Source organism: Urocampus carinirostris, chromosome 3 (assembly GCF_059441175.1).
Source record: "Urocampus carinirostris isolate Australia breed hairy pipefish chromosome 3, RoL_Ucar_1.0, whole genome shotgun sequence".
NCBI lineage: Eukaryota > Metazoa > Chordata > Actinopteri > Syngnathiformes > Syngnathidae > Urocampus > Urocampus carinirostris.
The window spans coordinates 42,752,804-42,778,252 of NC_142351.1; the positions used below are offsets into that span (position 1 = coordinate 42,752,804).

General features: G+C 39.1%; 1 protein-coding gene across 1 annotated transcript in view; it reads left to right on the plus strand.

The window, feature by feature from the left end:
* Positions 1-25,449, plus strand: part of klhdc8b (kelch domain containing 8B) — a 172,361-nt gene that overhangs the window by 122,876 nt on the left and 24,036 nt on the right. The window contains exon 6 of the mRNA XM_088331958.1: positions 4,008-4,232. Coding sequence (XP_088188084.1) covers positions 4,008-4,232 — 225 coding nt within the window. The remainder of the gene's footprint in view (positions 1-4,007; positions 4,233-25,449) is intronic.

A 25,449-nucleotide genomic window follows, 5' to 3' on the forward strand; every position in this document is an offset into this window, starting at 1 on the left:
TGTTTTAGGCTTGTATAAGTAACCTATATTATGTTGTACTAAAAAATAAACAATTCATAAAATTATATGCCCTATAAAGATAAATAAAGTTGAGTGTAACTTACTTTTGGAAGATGAGCTTCAAGAGCTCCTCCTCCGTGTTAGAGAGTGGCCGAAAAAAGCGATCCAAACATTTTCTCCACCACAACAAACTTTCTTATTTCACTTTTGTTTCAAAAGAAACAGCTTGCTTCTCCTTTGAACTTTACACCAACCGCATTGAATGGATGCACGAGATATTAAACAATAAAAATGTCAAAGTTCATAGCGCACTGGAGATACAGTATAGAATGTTTACACACGAACTAAAGAGGGAAGCGTATTTCTTCTTCGGGGTGGATGCTGGGTGACCTCTCACAGCGCCAACACACGCCGGAAGCACTACAGTAATGTCCTCACTCGGAAAAAAGGTGCACACAATACAAAATCTAACCAAATCAATTTCCAGAATTTTTTTGACATTCCTAATAAAATGTTCATATGTGCCATTTTTCGTCGAACGGTCATAAGTAGGGGAGCGTTTGTATATACTTAAATTAGCAGTTTAAAATAATTGTTATTTAAAAACATAGATAAAGAAGGTCTGTTTTATTCAGGTTCACAAACTATACATTTTTGGACATCCATCCATCCATATGTCATCTGGAACCTCTCTAAATGGACAGTGTGTATTATTTTACCACTCCATGTCACTGTTTAGTGTAGTGCAACTAAAAATGAGTGCCAAGGAGCACAAGATTACAAACTACCGCAAAACGCACCATGTGGCTTACCACGTTTGGATTACTTGAGTCTCATGCAATATGATATAGTTAGGGAATATTTGGGGTTGAAATCTGGTTTAACATGTCAGATTTTCAGTAAACAACATTGTTCACATTTGGAGATTTCTTAAAGGGACAGTCCACTGAAAATGAGTGCTAAAAAGCACGTTGAAGTTGACAAAGTACAGGGACTATAGGTTACAAACTTGTTGCCACGCCTTTTTAAGGTTTTTGCGTACCCGTGGTAGCCAAATAGTGGAACATTTTGTCAACTACATGTGCATGAGACTCATGTTATGTAGAATAAATGTGATTTTTTTGGCTTACAAGTATTTTTAAAAAGTTAGTTAATATATTTTGCCTATCACGCTGTCCCGTTAACGTATCTTAGATCTATGTGTGGGGCTATCTCCAGATTTTGCATGATCGAAAACCGGACGAAGGAAGCAGACACCATGTGGAGAAGAAAGCTGCTCTCTCCAAGGCTTGTTCAGATAAGGAACTTTACATCCTGGACAGTTGTAAACACTTTCATGTTCCTTTAATGGATATTACTAGATATAGAATTATTAAAGAGGTCTAAATTAAAATAATCTCATTTTGACTCATAGTACAATACTGTTAGAGATTGAGTTTGGATTCAAGTTTTGCATTGAAGCATTGGCGTGCTAACAGGTTTATCCAGCTAATCCCAGGATAGAAGTGTATCATGCGGTGGTGCAAGTGAGTGCAGCGGATTGACGGATGTGCGCTTATGTCAGCAGTTGTGCTTGAAATTGTCCTCTGCCAGGAAAACTCTCAAAAGGGTTGAGCAGCGCCTGACAACGAACATCAACGTGCCCACGCTTGTGAACCTTTGTCAGGATAGAGTTCTTCATCCGAAACGAATCAGTTAAATAGGAGAAGGATGGCGCTAGGTCTATCCTATTCATGTGACATGTAGAAGAAGCTGGTTTGATGCAGTGTAATTATCATTTCAGAAGCCTTTTCTGTTGTACATTTGAGGTTTTATTCCTCCACATCTTGAAGCGTAATACTTCCTACTCAGTAGAAACTTTTTACAGTGAATATCATCCCACTCTGTCTGACATTCGTCCACTGGACTCGTCTATTGCATTTGCTGTCTCCCCTCTGTGTTTTTTTGTATCATCGCTTTACATGTTCGAGTGTCCTATTTGTTTATATTCTACATACAGGTAGTTTGTCCGTGAAAAAATGATTCCCCATTGTGTTTGTAAGGTTATTATCACCGAACAAGGGAAATGCAATCATTTATAAGTGAAGCAAGTAGCTGAAATTGATGTTGCATACGATTTGATGTTTGAATGAGGTATGAAGATTTGATTTAAAATTCATTTAAAGAAGAAAATAACTTACATGCTTTGTCAAATTGTATTTGTAAATATTTTTGGGCCTTTTGCATTTTGTAACGGCTTTTGTTGACAAAAATATAAATAAACTGGCCCTAAGCCAAACTTCCCGTTTTTCTCATTTTCTGCCTTTTTGCAGCCATTGACACATCAGGAGCCACATATTTTCACTTGTTCTTTTCTCTCATATTGAAGAATTTCTATTCTTAATGTTATGATGTTTTGATTGACAGACCACCTATACATGTTGTCTGGAGCCATCTGGAGTTTCTCTTGGTCAATTTGTAAGCAGTAGAACATTTTATATTTTGGATAACTTTAAAGCACCACTTCTTCAGACATCCATTAAATTAAACACCGTATTTACTGTATAAGGCGCACCCAAACAGGCCTGATTTCTAACAATCCGGCAGTTAAGGCCCGGTCACACAGCCTTTCACGGGCGTATCGCGGCTGAATCACGGCCAGAAGTTTCTACCCGTGAAGCAGACGCGGTGGAAAATGTGCAAAATTGGCTAAACCCGCTGTTTACCCGTGGTATGCCCGCGAAACAGACGCCGGCGACTGTTCCGCGTCCTTATCGCGGGTAACCGCGGCTGCATCGCGTTTGACCGTGCTTACACGCGATACACACGCTAATGCACGTGATAACACCGCGATACAGGCGCAGAACAAACGTGCTATGACCGTGCTCCACCCGCGATTACCCGCTAAAATTTCGCGTCCTACCCGCGTGTAACCTTGTCCTGGCCGTAGCACGTCCTAGCACGTTCGTACCGCGTCTTTACCTTGTGTGTACCACGTGTGCCGCCCGCGGTTACCCGTGGTCTAAAGTTTTGAGCAGCGCAAAACTTTTTCGCGCGCCCAACCGCGTGTGAATTTCTTACCGCGTGTAAAGCACGGCTGTATCTCGTCTGTATCGTGATCTCGAAGCGCCCAACAGCGTCTGCTTCACGGGCAGAAATTTCTGGCCGTGATTTAGCCTCGAAACGCCCGTGAAAGGCTGTGTGACCGGGCCTTTAAGGCCAATGGCATGGACGCAATGGGATAACCTTGAATGTAATAGAAATTGAACCCAGATTGCAGTTCAGAATGCGCCAGATCCCATCCACTATACCTGTGGGGACAAATAAAAACGCATTATGTCTTATCTCATTATTACAGTATTTTAGTCGCTGTACCAGTTAGAAAGAATGTTGTTTCACTTTTTTTTCCATCTCAAACTAAGCATTGTAAGTGACAAACAGTTCTTGCAGCCTTGTGCATATTTATAGTTTTCAGGACAAATTATTTCCCACAATGCCTTTTTTCTTCACCCACTTCAGGACACTGAATTACTTCCCACAATGCAGTTGACATCATTCAGTTCATAATCTTCTGTGCTTGCAAGAAGGCTGTACCACGGACTGGTTTAATGTCTGACAATATTCTCGCGGCCAGGCCCAGTAATAAAAATCAATAAATTGGCACGGTGACTAGTGTGATGATGAGATACGAACTAATTGCTTTTTTTGTGTGTTGTTTGTATCCCTAGGATGTAATCTGGTATGCTGCCATCTGGGATTGATTTTTGATGCAATCAAAGTTACGCAATTGTCTGCAGTTGTGATCCTTGATATATTTTGACATTCTTTTGTGTATGCTAGCCCTGACAGTACTTTTAATTCCATGCACCTTATATATGAAAAGATTTACACAAAATAGTTTTTGGGGATGCACTTTATAGTGCGGAAAATACGGTAAGTATTAGAACACTATCCCATTTATAGGAATTTTGACTCATGCATTCCAACCTTGAAGCAGGCTGAAGAAACGCTTTGTTAAAATTTCCCAGGCGGTCGTCAAGGAAAGATGCCGGTGACGGCGCTGGAGGCATTTGACCTAGAGATGAAGAGCTGGACACGCTACCCCTGCATCCCGAGCCGGAGGGCTTTTTCTTGTTGCGCGACAAATGAGCGCAGCCTCTTCAGCCTGGGGGGCCTCCAGCAGCCGGGACCGCACAACTTCTACTCCCGGCCTCACTTTGTCAGCACCATGGAGGAGTACGATCTGGATCAAGGTATGCGATTCTTAATACCAGGCATGTCCAAAGTTTGGCCACTTATATCCCATGATTAAAGTTTTCCTGGGCCCGCACCCTCTGTCATAAAATTAATAATATGTGGCCTGTCTGTAATGTTGACCGCAATATAAAATACATTTGTTCCAAAAAAAGAAAAATCACCATTTCACCAGATGATGGCAGTAAACGTTTGGCCACCTTACCCTTGGCTTTCTGTGAGAATTTTAGCCCACCCTATTTTCAAGATTACGACTGTAAATACAAAAATCAAAGTTTCAAGTTTCAAGATGTGTTTATTCAAAAAGGGACAAGTACGCTCCATAAACTCATGTCACATACAATAACATTATAGCCAAGGCTAATTCTTAATGTCTGCCCGCAGAAGTGCATCTACAGAAAAAAAATAGATAGATGGATAGATAGATAGATAGATAGATAGATAGATAGATAGATAGATAGATAGATAGATAGATAGATAGATAGATAGATAGATAGATAGATAGATAGATAGATAGATAGATAGATAGATAGATAGATAGATAGATAGATAGATAGATAGATAGATAGATAGATAGATAGATAGATAGATACTTTATTCATCCCCACAAGGAAATTCACACTTCCAGCAGCATCCCTGCGCTGGAGAACAAAACAATAATAAAGCAAAAAGAATACAATACACAAACACCTAATGTGACATGTTAATACCCAATGTAGCGTTTTATATAGAGTATCTAGATAGTGCTACACAGAATACACACTGCAGTAAAAATACGGTAATATGCAATGTAGGGGGTGTGGTTTAATGTGGGCCTTTACTCCGCCGGGTGAAGTTAAAGAGCCTCATGGCATGAGGAAGAAAAGATCTCCTCAGTACATCCATCCATCCATTATCTGCACCGCTTATCCTCAGTAGGGCCGCGGGGGTGCTGGAGCCCATCCCAGCTATGTCCGTGCAGTGGGCAGGGGACACCCGGAATTGGTTGCCAGCCAGTCGCAGGGCACACAGGGACAGACAATTTGCTCGCTCATTCACGCCTCGGAACAATTTGAACGGGCCAATTAACCTGACATGCATGTTTTTGGAATGTGGGAGGAAACCCGAGTGCCTGGAGAAAACCCAAGCAAGCACGGGGAGAATATGCAAACTCCACACAGGAGGTTCGATCTCATGACCTCAGAACATTAAAATAAAAACAGAACAAAAACAATAACTCAACAACAAATTAATATTACATAACACGTTTGAAAAGGGATAGTCAGAAGCAAATGCTTATATTCTCTACCCCTTCATCTTCCCTATTAAACACACTAATTATATAACAACAATTGTAATAATTTTAATAATAACAGTTATAATATAACAACAGCAACAATAACACAGTTAATCATAGTTCTAGACGCACTATTCCCAATCTCTCGTATCACTCATACCCGATTTTCTTCATCTCTGTATTCCGCCAGGAATTTTTTTTTGTATTTAAACTTGAACAAGTGAATAGTTGGACATTGTTTGATCTCGTCTTGCAAACCGTTCCAGAGCTTGACTCCACACACAGACACACACATACTTCTCCTGGTGGTTCTCACTCACACACACTCACACACACACTCACACACACGCACACGCACACGCACACACACACACACACTATGTAGCAACCAGGCAAAGCATATGACAATCTTGGCAGCCAGCCGGCACAGCAATCTACTACTCGTTCTGTGACTAGATCCTATCTCATTAGTATTCCAAAGGATTCGCGATAGGGATTGTTTACAACCATCCAGTCAGTACACACTTGTCACAAAAACGTTTTTGTAGGAAATACAGGACATAAAAAGATACTAGTGATCCTCACATATTTTACTTTTAGCTTACACAACAGAATAGAAACCAAACAGACATTTCACAGATTTCAGAAAGAGCCTGGAGCATTTAAACATAAGTAGGAACACGATCTGCTCAATGCTCATGATCTTTTCCAAATGAAGAGAGATTATGCATGAGTGAGTCAGAGCACATCAAAGATGATGGTGATGGTGCAGCTACAGAGGGAAAAAATGGTCTTTTCTACTGTGAATTCTTTTTTTTTTTACAGTCCCTGAACAACGTTATTGCTCTATAGACATTATGTGTTAAACAGAACAGCATGCAAGACCGCAGAGAGTCTTAAAGTTCTGTTCCTGAGTTCTACTTTGATTTTTCCTCATTTTAGCGTACTTTTGAGTGTATGGTAGTCTGGGATTTTAGAGTGCTTAGCACACTGTTGATGCATCCTGCAATTACATATGGATAAATGATTAACAGATGTGTATATATGGCCTGGGGAACAGTCAGAATTTGATAATAGCCTTTAATGTTTGAATATATATATAGAGTGAACTTTCACCTCTTTTAATTTAAACTTTCTAATTGTTTATTCTAAGCAAACAGCACAGAGATGACGCTACTCACATTGACTAGTCAAAAGCGCCTTAAAAAGAGAAATAAGGAATAAAAAGGAAGGAGAAAGAAAGACGAGAGACAATGAGAGAGGGGGAAGAGCGAGGGAAAGAGAGGAAGAGAGACAGATAGAGAGGGGAAAAGAAAAATTGAGGGAAATTTACAGATACCAAGAAGCTGAAAGAAAAAGATAAAGAGAGAGAGGTAGAGTAGGAGAGTGAGAAATAGAAAGAGATAGAGATAGAGAAAAACATCAAAGATGGATAAGGAAACATACATAAAGACAGAGATTGATAAACAGACATATAGTAAAATAGATAAAGACAGAGAAATATAGAAAAATAAAAATGAGAAAAGGAGGAGAAAAAGAGGTGGGAGAGAGATAGTTTTTAAAATACAGTTTTACATAGAATCACTATTAGATTTATTGTTTTGATGACCAGCTGAGTTATGTACGAAAAATAAATAAGTATAAAATATAGATTGATACTTATAAATTCGTCGAGTTCTCAATCGATAAAACAACAACCTATGATTTAACTGTTATAAAATGATCATGGGTGGCAAGAGGAGAATCCAGGTTCCAAAAGCAAGTTTTTTGAACTCAAAACAATACTGAATTAAAATGTTCGCATTAATAATAAATGATAACAATTGCTATCCTAAGCGTCCCGAAAAATAGTATGAAGCCACAAAGCACGGCTGGACTTTTTCACTTAAGTTCATTAACTGCAAATTATTGTGTAATAAGCTAAACCCTTTCAAAAAGTACTGTTTTGTGTATAATTTTAATGTAGGTAGATTTCAGAAAAACAACCAACAGTAGTAAATAGCAGGCTTTGATTTATTTCATTACATCGTGTCTGTTGTGCAGCAGAAGATCAAACTTCTTTGTACCTTTCATCGCAGGTATCCATGACAAAACACTCCTGGGAGTTTTCCAAAACAGATTGCAATGCCTTAGTTGTGCCACATTTGTTGAATTCTATGCATTAATTCAAACAAAGTAAATGTAAATATAAATGGTCTGCTTTTATATGGCGCTTTTCAAGTCAATGAAGACCTCCCAAAGCACTTTACAATGTGCTTCACACTTACCCATCCACACACACTCACACACCGATAGGAGCGTCAGCCTTGCAAGGAAACTACGTGCTTATCAGGGGTATTAAGGATTCAGTGTCTTGCCCAAGTACACCTTGACATATAACCGGAATCAAACCTGCGACCTCCTGATCCCAAGACGAGCGCTTTACTTCCCGAGTTACTGCCGCCCCAAGTGATTATGTGCATGTACACACTTCTTCTGTACATGCAGGACACTTGTGGCAAACAGGAGACACCTAAAAGTCGAATGAGATCCCATTCAAGTCACATTTAGTTGGAAATGTAAACAATCTCAGAAAATCGTCGGATTTCACTCAAAAATCATCATGCTCTGCAGTATGAATTTAACCTTGTATACACGCCTACACCTCTCTCTTTAGTGGTGACGTCCACACTTCACTCTTAGTGTCCACAGCCAAGACGGCCACTTTACGTCACACACAAGGCGCAGTGCACGAAAAGGCACGCCTCTTAATTTGAAGAAAATCTAAGACTTTTATGTCCGGATTGTGGTCTTGAAAATGCGCTAAATATAAATGAAGGCATACTCACCGAGTGACATAGTTATGATGCAGTATTTTTTCATTGCACTCCTATCATTATAATTTAGGCCAGTCTAAGCTCTACGTTGTAAATATTGATTGATATAAAATGTATTACAGCATGCATTCATGGATGATCAGATTCATGCTAACAGCAATAGAATAGTATATTTAAAACTGTTTATTTATTCGTGAACAATATACTTTTTCCCCCTAAAAAAATAACTCAAAATTTGGGTGCGCGTTATTTATAAGGTTTTAGTGTTTTACCAAATTTGTGCATTTTTTTTTCAAAATTGATCATTTGAAAATAATCGCTGACTACAATTAAAAGCATTGGGTGCAACAGGAATTAAACCTGCGCCGCGGTGTTGAAAGCTATGAGTCCTAACCACTAGACCACCAGTGATAAAGATGACGTAAAAAAAGGGATTCGATTTTATCTCATTATCACCCTGTTTTTACTTAAAACGTTTTAGAGAATGGAAAAATTGGAATGTCATCCTGACAGATACAGTACATACAGTAATATCGCAAAACACTAAACTCTTAAGTGTATCTGATGATAAATTGGACTTTGAAGGAGATTAAATCATCCATCATCATCCATTATCTGCACCGCTTATCCTCAGTAGGGTCGCAGGGGTGCTGGAGCCCATCCCAGCCGTTTTCGGGCAGTGGGCAGGGGACACCCTGAACTGGTTGCCAGCCAGTCACAGGATGCACAGGGACAGACAATCCGCTCGCTCATTCACACCTAGGGACAATTTGGACCGGCCAATTAACTTAACATGCATGTTTTTGGAATGTGGGAGGAAAGCGGAGTGCCCGGAGGAAACCCACGCAAGCACGGGGAGAACATGCAAACTCCACACGCGCTAACCACTGCGCCGCCGTGCTGCCCGACATTATATCAATATATTGTAAATTGTATAATGGTATTGTATTCATAGCATACGTTGTAAATACAATGTTTGAAAATGGTCACTTACAATGCTTACAATGAGAAGGGAAAAAGTGAAACAACATTTTATGCTGATTTTACTATAAGATTAAGGCTGTGCAATATTACATGAGTTCGCGTTATACTCAAATAAACACAAATATTTGTTTGAAAAGTCTGGTGCATTGTTTTCACATATTGTCTGGGGTCTTTTGGTTGTCTTGCTACCACTGTGGACAATCCTCCTCAAGAAATGGACTGTAGTATAATCAGACATTGTAGCAAAACACACAAAAAAGTTGAAGGAAAAAAGGCTGTCTAGACACTGAGAAATGTGTCTTAAGTTAAAAAAACTACCTTTGACTTTGCCCAAAGAGAAAAAAACATATCAGATCTCTGTGACAGAATGCTGATATTAATATTGCTTTTTATTGAGATGAATGCACATTTCTTTGTATTTCTTTTGGTGGTATAAAAACTCTGCTCACAGTTTGCTAGTTCCAAAAATATTTCCGGTCGACTTCTCAAAAAACAAAGTATCGATATATGTCCACTGAACTAAAAACCTGATAATTGTTATGAATTGATTATTTGACACACTATCAAATGATGTGCTTGTGGTACTATTGTTTTCAACTAATAGTCATTGAATAAGACTTAATTGTAGTTGCAGTCCAACTGCTCTATGTGTGACCCGTTTAAAATAACTAAAGAGGTTTATTTGATTTCATATAAAAAAATGATTTATTTTAATGCAATACAATCATAACTATTAATAACACTTTATGACACAATCTACACAACAAAGTCCTCAAAGTGTCTTCGAAAGAATCAATGGCAGTTATTGGAAACTAAATAATGAGTTAAATAATCGCTAAAGTAACCGTACTATAGTAGAAAAGAAAATATCTAAGGCAGCAGTGCACCGTCCTCCACAGGTTGCTAATTAGCAGGCGGACTTAAGGACCTTACACCTGCTCATCATTACTTGCTTCTGATTCTAATCAGGAGATGCCTTTTTAAGTACTGGGCTGACAGCGGAAGCCGTCAGATAGTTGTTTGCCATTTTATGATTTTGCCTGCATGTGTTTCTCGACCCCTTGATATATGTCTTTGATCCATCCTGGACTTTCTGAACTTGAATGACTTTTTGGATTTTGTTTTCTCATCTTTTCCCATGTGTGAAGCGCTTTCTGTTAATTACCTTTGCCCCAAATAAACTATTCTCAATCAGCTCGTGTCTCTGTGCTTGGGACCGCCTCCCCCAAAACATAACAGATTAATTAAGGAAGCAGAAATGATAAAGGCGTATCATTAAACGAGATCAGAAAAAACGAACAAAAAACTAAAGAATCTGCAATATCTTGCCTTGATTCCAAAACAAAAAACAGGCCTCATTTGGTCCGGTCTGGAGATGCAGCATACACATGTACTGTATATCCTCAATGCAGACGGTTCTAGGGAAGACAGACCAGACATACATTTCTTCCCAACAGCATTTGTATGACTTGTAGGGTGCAAGATAAGTTTATATTTATTTGGGTCAACTTAAACTCTTATTTCTCTAGTATCAAGAAGGAAGCAATTTTCACCACAGTTTTATTTCAGATTCAGATTCAGATCTACTTTATTGTCATTCTAGTACACGTGTATACAGAACGAAATGTCGATGGATCTGACTCCCACAGTTTCCCTCAGTGTCCTTCAGTGTACAGATATAAATAAAGCTGTATTGTGTTATTTACCATAGTGCCGATAGTGCAAGAAGAGACGCTAACCAGATGTGCAAGATGGGCAGTCAGGTTAACAAGTCAGGTACACAGTACCATTATATTGTAAACAATAACACTGTAAGTAATAACACTGTAAGTAACAATAGTGCAGAGATCAAATGTGCAAGGAGTGGCAAGCTATAAAAAAACTGCCACTAGTGCAAAAGTCAAATTAGCAGCCGTTTAGATTTTAGTTAACTATATGTTAGATTGACCATTTAACAGTCTAATGGCCAGGGGGACTAGACTATTGCGGAGCCTGGTGGTCCTGCACCGCACACTGCAGTACCTCTTCCCAGAGGCTAGCAGAGTGAATAGTCCATGATGGGGGTGAGAGGGGTCCCCGGTAATGTTCTTAGCATGGGATAAGCAGCGCTTCTGGCCAATGTCCTGAATGGAGGGAAGTGTAGTCCCGATTATTTTCTCCGCTGTCCTCGTTACCCTCCTCACACTACCCCAGTCGGTAGCGCTGCAGCCTCCACACCACACAGAGATACAGCTGGTCAGGATACTCTCTATGGTGCCCCTGTAGAATGTGATGAGGGATGGTGGGGGCAGGTGGGCTCTCCTCATCCTCCGCAGGAAGTACAGGCGCTGCTGTGCCCTCTTAACCAGAGATGCAGTGTTCACGGACCAGGTGAGTTTGTTTGTGATGTGCACCCCTAGGAACTTGATACTGCTGACAACCTCCACAGCCTTGTTGTTGATGCAAAGTGGGGCATGGTTGGGCTGGTTTTTCCTAAAGTCGACAATGATCTCTTTAGTCTTGTCAACATTCAGGACCAGGCTGTTGTCCTTGCACCAGCCCACCATCTGCTCCACTTCCTCTCTGTAGGCCAGGTCGTTGTCATCCCTGATGAGGCCCACCACCGTTGTGTCGTCAGCATACTTCACGATGTGGTTTGTGGCGGACCTAGGGGCGCAGTCGTGTGTCATCAAGGTGAACAGCAAGGGGCTTAGGACGCAGCCTTGGGGGGAGCCCGTGCTGAGGTAGATGACATCTGAACTGTTCTGACCTATCCGCACAGATTGGGGTCTGTCACAGAGGAAGTCCAGCAGCCAGTTCCGCAGGGGGGTGTTGAAACCCAGAAGCCCCATTTTGTCTACCAGATGTTGTGGGATGATGGTGTTGAATGCTGAACTGAAGTCCAGGAACAGCATCCGCACATGGGTGTTCTTCTCCTCTAGGTGTGTCAGGCTCAGGTGAAGCGCAGAGGAGATGGCATCCCTGGTGGAGCGGTTTGTCCTGTAGGCAAACTGAAAGGGGTCGAATGAAGAGGGGAGACTGGAGGTGATGTGCTCTTTAACCAGTCTCTCGAAGCACTTCATTATGATAGGAGTCAGTGCAACGGGCCGGTAATCGTTGAGTGATAAGATCTGGGTTTTCTTTGGCACTGGGATGATGTTGGCAAATTTGAAGCATGATGGTACTTTGGCTTGGTCTAGCGAGGTGTTGAAAATGTCTGTTAGTACACAAGCCAGCTGATCGGCGCACTCCCTAAGTACCCGCCCCGGAATGTTGTCCGGGCCTGGAGCCTTCCTTGTGTTGACCCTTCTCAGGGTCTTCCTCACGTCAGATGAGTCCAGGTGGAGTGCTCTTTCGTCCTGATTTGGAGCCGCTTTCACTGCAGGGGTGCTGTTTTGTGCCTCGAACCTACCAAAGAAATTGTTGAGGTCATTCAGAAAGTCCATGCTAGTGTTCTGCACTGGGGTGGTGTTTTGGCTTGTAACTGGTGATGGCAGTTCATTTCATTTCAGTTGATTTGCAGTTCATTGATATGAATAATTATTGACCAATCAAAAAAATCATATATATTCACACACAAACAAATAATGTACATGGTTTGATTCTGAAAAGACTAAAATCTTTTTAACATGACAAGAAAAATATAATCAAAAGAAAGAAAAAAGAGCATTGCTGACACAAGAACTCGAGGCTTTAGCAAAGGGAAGTCGAAAGTTTTTCATAGTGTGTCAAAATAAAAATTTCATTCACTGCACCAAAACAGTTTGATGCTTTACCTTTGGGTCAGACAAAGTATCACGCGGGGGGCAGGGAACGCCAGACGGTCAACGGAGAAATACGGAATTTTTTTTCCTTTTTGGAGACTGATCTTGTGGACTTCATGACGGCTTGACAAGGAGCGACCGATCCACGGGCGATCTAGGCCTTGTCGTTGGAGGTGCCTGCTCAGGATCATGGCGTTATTTGTCCCCATTGTCCTAAGGAGCAAAGGCCAACCAGACCTCCCTTCTGGGCTTCCGTTCCAGGAACCAGAAAAAAAACAAATGTATCTGTAGCGGTGTAGTACCCTACATAAGCTTCAGAAACTTAATACATTGCAGCTACATCCGGCTCCGTTTAGAACAAGTCCGTGGGCACCCTGGTTTAGTGGGGCGCCCTGGTTTCTGTGGGCACCATGTTGGAGACCTCTGGTTTATATGTTTTCTTGCTAATGCAGTTAGTACCCCACAAAAAATGTGGAGTTGTTTTGGAACAACCAAAAGTTAGAACGAGGGCTTTTTTAAAAGAGAACATCCTGTGATTTTTATTTGATTTAACTTAATACAAAAACAAAAATATATTGTCAAACCCATTTAAATGGCATTGCAACAGCATATCACACAAAAATGTTTTGTATAAAAATCCAATTGAATTGATTGGAAATGCCTTTATTGTCATTGATATTAATCTTGTGAAACATGCATTGAGATCAGACATGGCACTCCATAGTAAACACGGAAAAAAGACTTAAAAGAGAAAAAGGAAAAAAGACTGTCAGGATAAATAGGTAAACGTATTTACAAAATAATGCTTAGAAAATGAGTTATAACAACAGTGCAATGAAAAGAAGGGCAATAAAAACAAAATATGGCCAAAAAAGTCACAGAGTATATATTCTTCACAGTCCTGTGCAATAACATTTAGCAGCAAAGAAAAAAAATGCGCATGCCCACGATGCAGAGGTCCAGGGTTCAATATCAGCAACCGCCACCTCGCCGTGCAGGGTTTGCATGCTCTCCCCGTGCCTGTGTGGGTTTCCTCCGGGCACTCTGGTTTATTCCCACATTCTAAAAACATGCATGTCAGGTTAATTGGCTGGTCCAAATGGTCCCTAGGTGTGAATTAGCGAGTGAGTTTTCTATCTCTGTGTGCCCTGTGAATGGCTACCATCCAGTTCAGGATGTCCCCTGCCCACAGCTTGAAGATAGCTAGGACGGTCTCAAACACCCCCGTGACCCTACTGAGGATAAGCGGTGCAGATAATGGGTAGGTGGATGTAGGAAGATATATGCTTTCAGTTTTGTGCACTCGTTTAGGGTGGCGATGGCCCTGGAGAAGAAGCCGTCTCTGAGCTTGTTTGTGCTTGTTTTAAGGTAGCGCCCATCAGAGGGCAACAAGTCAAAGAGATAGTGGTGGTGGTGGGAAGAGTCCTTTTTAATGTTGATGAGATAACATACGAATTTAATTGTAAAAAAAATGTCTATAAAATATGTCTTTCCTCTTTTTTTTATCTTCATAAGGTTTTCAGTTTAGGAAGAGGAACTCGCCTTGTTGTTGCATTGAACCACATGGGAATGTATTTTATATCAAGGCTATGTTTGCTTCTTAGAGTGCGTTTGGGTGTATTCCAAAAGATGGTAAGCAAAGAGAAGGCCATTGTTACTGATTAAGAATGGTGTGAGTCAGCGTTGGCGTAAAAGACGCAATTGCTGTGATGTGAAATTGTCCTTACATTTTCATGAGGAAAATAAAGTCACATCCATAGCAACAGCAATGCACTTTCCCTTGCCTCATAGCGGTTAATCCCATGGATTTATTATTTTGCCATTTAATAATCTGTCAGCCTAGTGTGCACAATAGCCTTTAGCATGGAATGAAATGCCTCCTCTTCACTTTATCTTTGACAGCAAGCCTGGTAGAATATTGCCTGTTTGCTATTTACAAGGTATTCATGTGATTTTGTAAAGCTACAGTGTGTGAAAGTGGTAAGGTGGAATTTAAATGATTACATTGTTTTCGAGACAGCCACAGGAAACGGTGCCATTCAAATTTAAATCCTTCATTTCTCTCCACCTCAGGTGAAACAGTGTTCTAGTTTTACAATGTTGTGTAGCAAAGTTTGTGTCTGGTGAGGCACAGTCAGATTTACAGATAAATTACCCTGCATTTTTTCATCATTTATTGGCCGAGCAAGAAAAAAATACAGAAACTGTAGGATAGAGAAAATATGCTTTATTGTCTTTCCTTAACTTATAAATTAGGTTTATGTGCTGCTTTTTTTTAATTAACGCATCAATAGACAGGTAATCTTCCATTAACAAAAAAAGTCAATGGAATGAGATTAAAACATACTGGAGGGCTTGACTTGCTATTAGCTTGCTAGTACATAAACTAATTATATTGTTTGGGACTGAGGTGTGTCACGTCAAGACAACAACAATGGGTAGACCCAATCGCGTAGCATTTCCCACAAGTTGTTTGAGAGAGGTGCTCGCTAGACGCGGGAGGCAAGTCGCTCTCGCAATCGGATCGTGATCCGAATACGAAAGTGGATCTTCCGTAGCAGGAAATCAGTGTCAGGGACGAAAAAAAACAGGTCGATTGCCGGGACAGGAGAGCAAAAACGTGATCGGGGAGAGAAACGGGTCGTAGGCCAGGACGGGAAAGTAGGCTTGGTCGGGAATCAAAAAACGGGTCGTAAGGTGGAACAGGAGAGCTCGAAACAACAGTCCCAGCAGTTAGCCAAAGCGTCCTTAATCCTTTCAAGTTTGCCCACTATGGTTGTCCTGGCCCTGGAGGAAAAATGACAGTTTCATGAAACAAAAGCATCAAGAGGTAACAATAATTTTTAAATTGCAATATACGCTGCAGTGTTAACATCCATGAGTACTTCCTCAAAAAATACATTGCGTGTGACATTACATGTCAAGTTGCGTTGAGTGTGAAATGGGAACGATCTCACAAAAACTTCGGATTTCACCCAAAAATGTTTTAAGCTTTGAATCGGTGAAGGCTCGAATTTTTGACCACCCAGTCTTGGGTGCGGACGCCCAACCCTAAGGCCATCGAACTGGTCTATGTTTGCCGCTTTACATGATACACAAGGCGCACCGCACAATAGGGCTCCCCGAACAATTTAAAGGAAATTTGAGACTTTTATGTGCGCCTAATGATCCTGAATCTGTGTTAAATGATAAATATAATCATTTAAAATCCTTTATGTTTTTTATTTCCATTACGACAGGTTATGCAAAGTCTCCCTGACTGCTCGTCATTGTTTTCATTGAGGGATTGGCATTGTAAATTTGTCAAAAGCTAAGAAACATAAATTCAAAAATACAAATTTGCGTCAATAAAAAAACATATTTTTTCCTCCAACCGTTTTGTTTTTCTGTGTTTTCCATCGGTCAAAACGTTTAAACCAGTGTTCCTTAACCATGTTGGAGCTACAATAGACCACTGATTTTATATACGCATTGACCAAACCCTATTTTAGTGTAAAATAATGCACTTATCTCTCTTGCAAATTCAAGCCATATAGTTTTTCTTAGTTTGCAGAAATAAAGCTCACAGATAAAAAACAACCAAGTGCACAAACACAATAGATTACAGAACAATTTGTTAGCGTATGGTACGCCTCATTCCACCAGAGAACACCAACTGGGCACAGGCGTGTCTAAACACTACACACCTTTCCCTAGTTATCTTGACCCTATAATGACATTTTTGGACAGCACATGTCATCAGGTCATGTTTATTTCCATTGTCATTGATACTCCTGATTTGTTTTTTGTTTTCTCGTTCTAGTTCAGATGAAAAGTTAATTGTTTTGTGCCCACTTGTTTTTTTTTTAGTTTATTACTTTGTTCCTTGCATTTTCACAGCAACGCCAGTTTGATTTCTTTTTATTCTGGTTTCTTGTTTGGACATTGTGTTAATAGTTAAGTGTCCACTTGTTGGTTTGTTTCTTTTTTCCTTGCATTTTCCATTTCCGGTTTCGGTCTTGTTTCGGCATAGGACTTTGTCGGATGTGACTTTGTTTAGACGTGTCATTTGTTTGGTTCCCCCTTGTTCGTTTTTTACTTTGTAAATGGTTTTGTTGAAAAATGCAACCCTTATTTTAAGCACCGTTGCATCAGTTCCTGCTTCCCTCCTAATGGGTTCACCCCTAAAACAATTGTTTATGTAGTTTGGCAGGTGTGAGGCTAGAGTTGCTCAACAGATAGGATGCTGACTTCGTTCCATGATACATGATATCCATAACACCATACATATCCGTCCAAACATTTTTTGTTTCCCTTGACATTGTTAGTATTGTTTGAAATGTGAAAAAAGTAATTACATGATTTACTATGATGACATTCACACTTTTGATTACTCCTAAATACGGTCGAGCACTGACTTGCAAAGCAATGTCATGTGATCATCTTCAGCCAGTGATGGCCAAGCGGGGTAGGTGATTGCGTATAGATATGATGAGGTGGCCTGTCTTAATCCTCCAGCTGGGGCTCCACCAAACCCCTGAGACTGACTCACCGAACCCTTACGGTTCAATCAAAGCCAGGTTAAGAAATATTGTTAAAACGTTATCACACAAGTGGAAACTAAGGATAATGGAGAAGAAAATGACCACCAAGATACTGCTGCCGTTTCTCACCACTGCGTCAACTGCTAATTGAGAGGATCAGAAAGTTCACAGGCAGTCGAAAGGTCTGACAAAGAGGCGGGTAGCAAGAGGTCGGCACTTTGATGCCTGGGATGTGGAAGACAAAGTGCATACGGTACACGTGAGTCAGCAATCTCAATTAAAAGTTACCAGCAGTAAGTCAGAAACAAAGTTTTGGTTCACAATAGTATCCTTACTTCGAATCATACATAGTAGATGAAAAAATAGGATTTACTGTATAACGCCGCTGTTCTGAAATGATCTAACCGGAACGAAAATGCAATACTACTGTTTCTGTGGTCTTTAGCAGAGGTTTTAGCCGTCCTTTCGTTTTCAATTACTGACCATATAAATTGTAACAGGGTCTGAATTGTAATCAAGGGGATTTGCATTTAAATGTTTTCCTCACTTGTGTTCAGTGCGGCCTCTGCAGGGTTGCTATCATGTTTACCAGGAAAAGCAAACACCCTTTTTATGGTAATGTAATTTCAGGAACTGGTACACATTTTACATAAAATCCAATAGTAAGAAGAGTTGACAGGTAAGACCGTCGTGATACGTTTTGTGATGTTTTTGTTGAATGTAGTTAGATAGCTATTTTAAAAAGAGCTGTGCAGAATTTGGACCTTTATAACTCTGCCATCATCTCCTGGCTTTAAGTCACGATTGCAGCCTTAGTCAGTTTATTAATCATGGGCAAGCAAGTATGTTTATTTTGTATACGCGCTTGAATAAACTCTTCTGTTTGCATCTCTTTTGGAGTTTTTGTTTGGTGTTTGACTTTACTTGAAATAGGCTTCCTCCTACTTTCACCCTTTTCATGCTACAAACAAAGCACGGGGCGAGCTTTAAGATACCCTCCCCTCCTACCTAATATGTTTTGTGCCCTGAGCAGCTTTGCTAAAAGTAAAATATGAGCAGATAGGCACTGTGGAAAAAAATTAAAACGGCTCTTTGAACTCAGTTAGGCATTGTTAACACATAGAGTACTTAAGATAAATCAATGTACTTATTAAAGACCTGTAGACTTATTAAAGACACCTCAAACGACGGAACCTCACTTTTAGGATACTTTAATATGTACCTTCTTTTAAAATGAACTGAATTGCTCACTGGTTTCTTAGTTGTATAAGTAACAAAGTAAGTTATACGACAAGTAACGTTTTTATAATGTTATGTAGCTGCTGAGCTGCTCAACACAAAATTGACAAACAGCTATGCAAATAAGTGCATTTTTAACAAAAAGGTAAAAATAAAATACAAGACGGATAATTGATTGATATATCCATGAATCTTTTAATTTATATTTAATTCTTATATTACAAACGAGCGGTTGGCAGATAATAATTCTTTGCTAATGGTTGAGGATGGAATTATTCTTTACTCCACGTATCGTCCATAATTCTCTGTTGGTTAGTAACAACAAAAGTAAAACTGTTAACAGGTTTGTACATAAAAAACAAAAACAGATGAACTGGACATTCAGTCATAACTGCGCTACCAGATCGCCAGCCTTCAATATAACAAGCAAAGCAATAACCTACGAAATAGTAACTTCAAAAACGCTAACTTAGAACTCACTCGAAATTAGAATTATAATTGACTTTAGTGTCAATTATAACAACACGGTGAACATTGTTTAAATCAAAATGTCAGGGTTTCAATGTAAACCTCTCGAATTTCTGTCTCAAGGTAATTAGCTTGTTTTTATATTACTAAATATAAAAATAATGTTTCTCATACACACACACACACACACACACATAAAGTAACGTTTCAATGATGAGTTTAATTATATCTCTTGTACGTTTATCAATCTTGTATTCTTTTATTTTGAAATCATGTTCTTGTGTGCACTGATCTCTCTGACGCAAAATAAACGTCCCTCTCTCTCTCTCTCTCTGTGGACTTCGACCAGGTCGGACGTGAGTTCTTTTCTCTGCCGTTATAATGTAGAATTTAAACAATATACATGTATTTTATCCGTGCAGATATAGCCATTAAACAGTCTTAATAATGTTCATCTCTCACACAAGATTAAGCATGGCACTCCAGAATGAACATATAATAAAGACTTAAAGGAGAAAAATGGCATAAATATGTAAAATGTTTACAAGGTCATGATGGGAGACTGGCCCAAGTCGTAAGTATACTTTAATTATAGTGTCACGAAAAAAGAATGCAGTAAAATTTATGAGCGACACAATTCCAAAATAAGTAGAAAAAAATATATTGAAATCTATGTTCATATACAAAGGCAAGATATTTAATTTTTCACAGTCTCATATTCCATCCGTTCGGGGTGGTGATGGCCTCAGGGAAGAAACCATTAGTGTATGTTTGGTGTTGATGGATGCCATTAAATTAAACGATATTTTTCACTTTCTTTGGTACTGAAGAAGCCGACTGTTATTTAAACATTTTTAAATTCTTATTGTATGATGTTAAAGGGAAATAAAACATTTTGGTCAACAGCTTAAGACATACTGAAGCTCGTTCATGCCTTAACATGAGACTGATATGTAATGACAGGCTTTTTTTCACCGCTTGGACATGTTGGTGCACACGTCTATTTATAGACCTGACGGGAGGGATAGTGGTGACGGTAATTGAGGGAGATTTTTTTCTTCATGTGTATCCTGTTGTCTGACCTGCGTGACCATTTGATGTATTTTGCGTGAAAAGACTAAGTGCAGGAATAAAAGGAACACTTACAGTATTATTTATGTTTCTTTTTTGCAACATATCATTTTTTGTTATCAATTATCAATTTTCGTTGACACGTCGACTATTTGTTACAGCCCTAACTGGAAGTAAGATTGAAGTTAGCCAAAGTCATTTGTTTAAAGCAATACATTCCAGTTTTTAGTGGATATTGCAACACTATATGGACAAAAGCAGTCATGTTTTCCTGTGTTTCTGACCACGATTCTCATTGGGAAATCTCTAATTGACTTCCATATTTAGAAAACTACTATGCCCATAAGGAAGTAGTGACGTTCTTCATCAGAGTTATATGGATATTATTTATACATGCAAAATGGTTCCTTTTGGTACTATAAAGATGAATAGTTTAATTTTAATGAAAAATATAGATAAAAAATCATTCAGGTCGTGAGAATTTAAAAGGAATAAAGCTGAGGTACTCACATTACAAAATGCGCAATTGAAAAAAAAAATCCTATAATGTTTGACTGTTTTATAGGATTTTCCAAACATTTTTTATGTAAACCAAAAACTGACTAAAACAAATAAAGATTCAAGTGCAAATAAAAATAAAAAAACATAAACATTTTTGATTCCTGTGACTGAATGCTGAAAAGATGTCCTTATGCACTGCTAGTCAAGAAACATACGTTTATTGAACATTAAATTCAATAGTCCACAGCGTGGTCTAATTTAAGTGGGTATTTTTTCACAGTCAATATTATTTTCCTTTGAAACTTTTGCAAAAAAATCTTAAGTAATATTGTACTATTGAGCTGCTGCATATTGCATTTGCCCGCTACAGTTGAGCGTGTCTTAAACAAGCGCTTTATACACTTTCCCATGAGTCATCAGCACTACCTCTTTAATTGACCAGTCCATCGCGATTGACCGGTTGATTGTGATCAACGTAATGAGCAGCAATCCAGAAGTAGAGCATCATTAAACTTTAGAAATAAAAAATGGTGTGAACTAATTTAGTTTTAATTATTTACATTTAAATCTTAAACACCCTTAAGCTTTGATAAAAAGATCAGAAATATTAATATTCCTTTTGTACTCCAATATTCCGCTGCTAAGTATGTAGTACTTGTCCATCGCACAGTGTCTCCGCCGAATGCAAATGCGATTGCGACCTTGACTTGTTGGCTCTTTGCAATGAGTGTCAAGGGAGGTACACGGAGATTAATCTCTTACTTGTTTTCACACACAAAGCTTTGTTTCTTAAGAAGAGAGAATGTATGGTTTTTTGTTTTTTGTTTTGTTTTTTGGCAGTAGCACAATCTACAATGACCTTTAAAAGGAAGCATTCTTCCTCGTTCATTTTACCAAACCAAGTACTGCTATTACACAGTGACTAGAAACTATATCTAATTTCTTCTTGCTGAACTCATGTTTGTTTAACAAAATAATTACAATTCGCAAATCGGCGAGAAAACCGATTTAGACTTATGCGACCCCCCCACAAGTCTAAATCGGTTTTCTCTCTGTGATGTGGCACTTTTGCATGCCCCCTTGGATGTCTTGTTTGGTGAACACATTTCTTTGCGTTGTTGCCTGATTGCTGCTCCCCAGCTGTGGTCAGAGGTTTGTGCCTTGCTCTCTTACATGCCTCCTCTCTCTTGTTATCTACGAAAAGGACACATATGTGAGTGCTGCCTTTTATTCCAATCTGATGTTGCATTGTTATTGCATCGTTAGACATACGGTTAGTTTATGTATTTTCTATAGACAGAAAAATGGATCGAATGTAGATAGCATTGACGGACAGTGCATTTTTACACCTAGGCATCCCCTACCTGCCCCTGCAGTAGCATTTGCTTTTTGCTGTCTGCTCAGATCACAATGCAAACTACGTTGACCTCAATGACAATGAAGACATTTCAATTCGGAATCCATGAAGAAGTGAATCTGCGATAACCGAAGGAGAAAGTAGCGAGGGATTATGATATATCTTCTCTAGCTAAAATAAATATGATGAAACTAAAAACACTTCCTGGTCATAATCAGATAATGATTATACTTTCACCTCCACAGTTTTTGGCACCTTGTTGTTTTTAGTCTATTGTTGGTAGGCCAATGCTTCTCAGCAAGAATCTGGTGAGCCTTGGTTTTGAAAATGCTGTTTTACTAGTGATCCCAAGAGCCAAGAAGAGAGCCGCAGGTTCGAGAGCTTTCTCCATTCAGGCCCCGGTGTTGTGGAACCCTGAGATTTGATCTGCAACCTCAGTGGAACTGTCAAAATCTAGGCTTAAAACACCTCTATAGCATATGAATAACCTACAGTTTATGTTGACAATATCTGTATTATTTGTTATTGCAACATCCATTGCAGCCTGGTCATACTGGAAGGGTGATTACCTCATGTGCAGTCCCTTCTTCAAGGTTTCTTCATTTTCCTTATGTTGAAGTTTTTGAGTTTTTCCTTGCCCTCATGGAGGTTTTTTATCAGGGGATGGTGTAATAATAGTCTGTAGTTTGCAATAATCTGTGGTCTGTGCAGCCCGTTGAGACTTTTTGTGATTTAGGGCTATATAAAAAAAACATGACTTGACTTGAGTTTACTAGAATTACTTACATTGTTTTCAGTTAGTTCGTGGATTTAAATGAGGATTATTTCGGGGGCTGAGGCATCGTATTAAAAACACATTTACGGGAGCCAACTGTAATGTTTTTGTAGTTTAGGATTTGTCTTGTGTTTATGACAGTGGAACAGATAAACAGTAACTTGTACTTGTCACTCTAGCTAGCTTTGGCATAAATCTGTTTTGACTGAGAGCAAGGCCAAATGGAACCATTAGCAGCCTGGTGCTTCCCGTTGTTCTCACAACCCCCCAATGTTTTCCGACATCCCTCAGAGCTCTGCTAGATACGATTGAATTGCCGTAACCGCTGTGTCAAGCATCATCTGCTAAACAAACGTTTTTCAACAAATGCAGCTTAAAATCAGGTCCACACTGCTCACATCATTGTAAAGCCACTTGGGTAAAATATCCTGTGCCTATTCTCCTGTAACACTGTCTCAATTCTCCCAAGAGTTCCAGAGTATTCAATTGATTGCACTTTGATCAATAGCGGAGGAGAATTAATCACACCCGCAATGCAGCAGTGGTCTAAAGCTGTCCGTAAAAAATAAAGTGTATGTGTGTGTTTGTGTGTGTAAAATAGGGGTGGGCGGATCAATCCAAATACAGAGTATCGATACTAAGCAAGTACTTGTATCGGATCAATACTATTGTCTTGGTATCGATACTTCACTCCTACACCAATTTCCTCAAAGTGCCACTTTTCTATGTAGGATAGCGCAGCCCTTCTCTCTCTCTACCAGTGCCCTCTGTCACTCTAAATGCAATGGAGGGTAGAGGTGTCATGTAGATATTTTTGCATTTGTATATTTGTTGTGTTTTGGGTTAGATTCTCTTGGCGTTTGTTCCGAGACAGTTTAATTAGAAATTTCTGTATAGTTTTGTTTATACTATTTTCATCGTAGTTTTTCAATAAAGAAAATCAAGTACCTGAAATATTTGTGCTGTGTTTATCTTACAAAACACTAGTGTTATCAATATGACACAGAGCCTAACCACCATGACCACCGTTGACTTGATATTGAGGCTTTAATTACTTCTCCAGATGGTGAAAACTGCAAAAGTACAATACAACGCATGGACACCATGTGCCAATAGGTTCACAAACATAAAGTACATTCACCTTTCATCTGTCTGAATTATTACAGAATATAGCTGTTTATACATCATACAAACAATTTTTTGAACTTGCAAAATTACTTTGTTAATCATTTTACATAGATGACGATGGATTGGATATGCAACTGTCCTGTTAGCCATTGTCTTAGTCTCTGTTTATGTTGTGGTAGAAAACGCAGAAAACCCAAAAGTCAAAGTATTTCACGACAATTTGTGTAACACAAACCAACTCAGGGGGCTTCAACTACTTAATGATCAAAACGCTCACAAGAAAAAGGTATCGTATAGGTATCGATACCACCATGCATTTACTTACTCTGTATCGCCCAACTCTAGTTTTTATGTTTTTGTCATCATTCAGAAACAGATGAAATTTAATTACAGTTATAATAATGAACGTTATTTCCTGCTCAGCTATTTATTGTATTTGCATGAAGCTCAGTGAATATGATGCATACTGTGAAACTTCATTTTAATGTTATGCAATGCCCATGTTTAAACCATTAAAAAGAGAAATCCAATAGACATCATGAACATTATAGCAAGTGCCGATAGCCAGTCTTTTTTCATTGCTAACAGCGGGCAGAACACACTCGCCAGAGTAGAAGACAAACAAAACCTAGAATTAAGATTGCAATAGATAGCACGGCATTGCTTGGAATCGAAAAACCAAATCTCTTCTTTTCAGTATTTGACTCCCCCCGAGATGAAAAGATAAAAAGCTCGATCCATTAGTTTTAAAAGTTTGCTTTGATGCGCGAACAAAACATTGATTATGGTAACCGATTATAACATTTAAATCAAATTTGAAATCCCCTTTTAATATTTGATGTCTATTGGTTCACAGCACACCCAGTTCTGAGGTCATGGGTTCAAATCCAGCTACAGCCTTCGCGAAATTTTGACTCCGGTGTTTCTTTTATTCATTTTACCACTCTTCAAACCTAGAACTAGTCCAATAACTTTCCTTTCCTCTGCCTAACAGAAAAGATAATACACATGATGTATTCAAACATGAATTAATGACACAATGCACATGTGTTTTTATATAATGGATACTTCTCTCAAATTGAGGTTCATCAAAATAATCATTTTGGCACCTTGATAGCTGCACTTCAAGCATCATTTTGACAGACAAGCGCCAAAGAATATAGAAAGTGATTATTGCCTACAAAAATCATCATAACATTTTTCGTGAGGTCTGCACACTTTAATGACAAGGCCACTTTGAGTTCATGGGAGATAACTATACTTTCTTCCAGTTTATTTTATGATTGGTTTTGTAGGATTTTATTGCAGATAAGAGCAATTCATGAAAATAACATT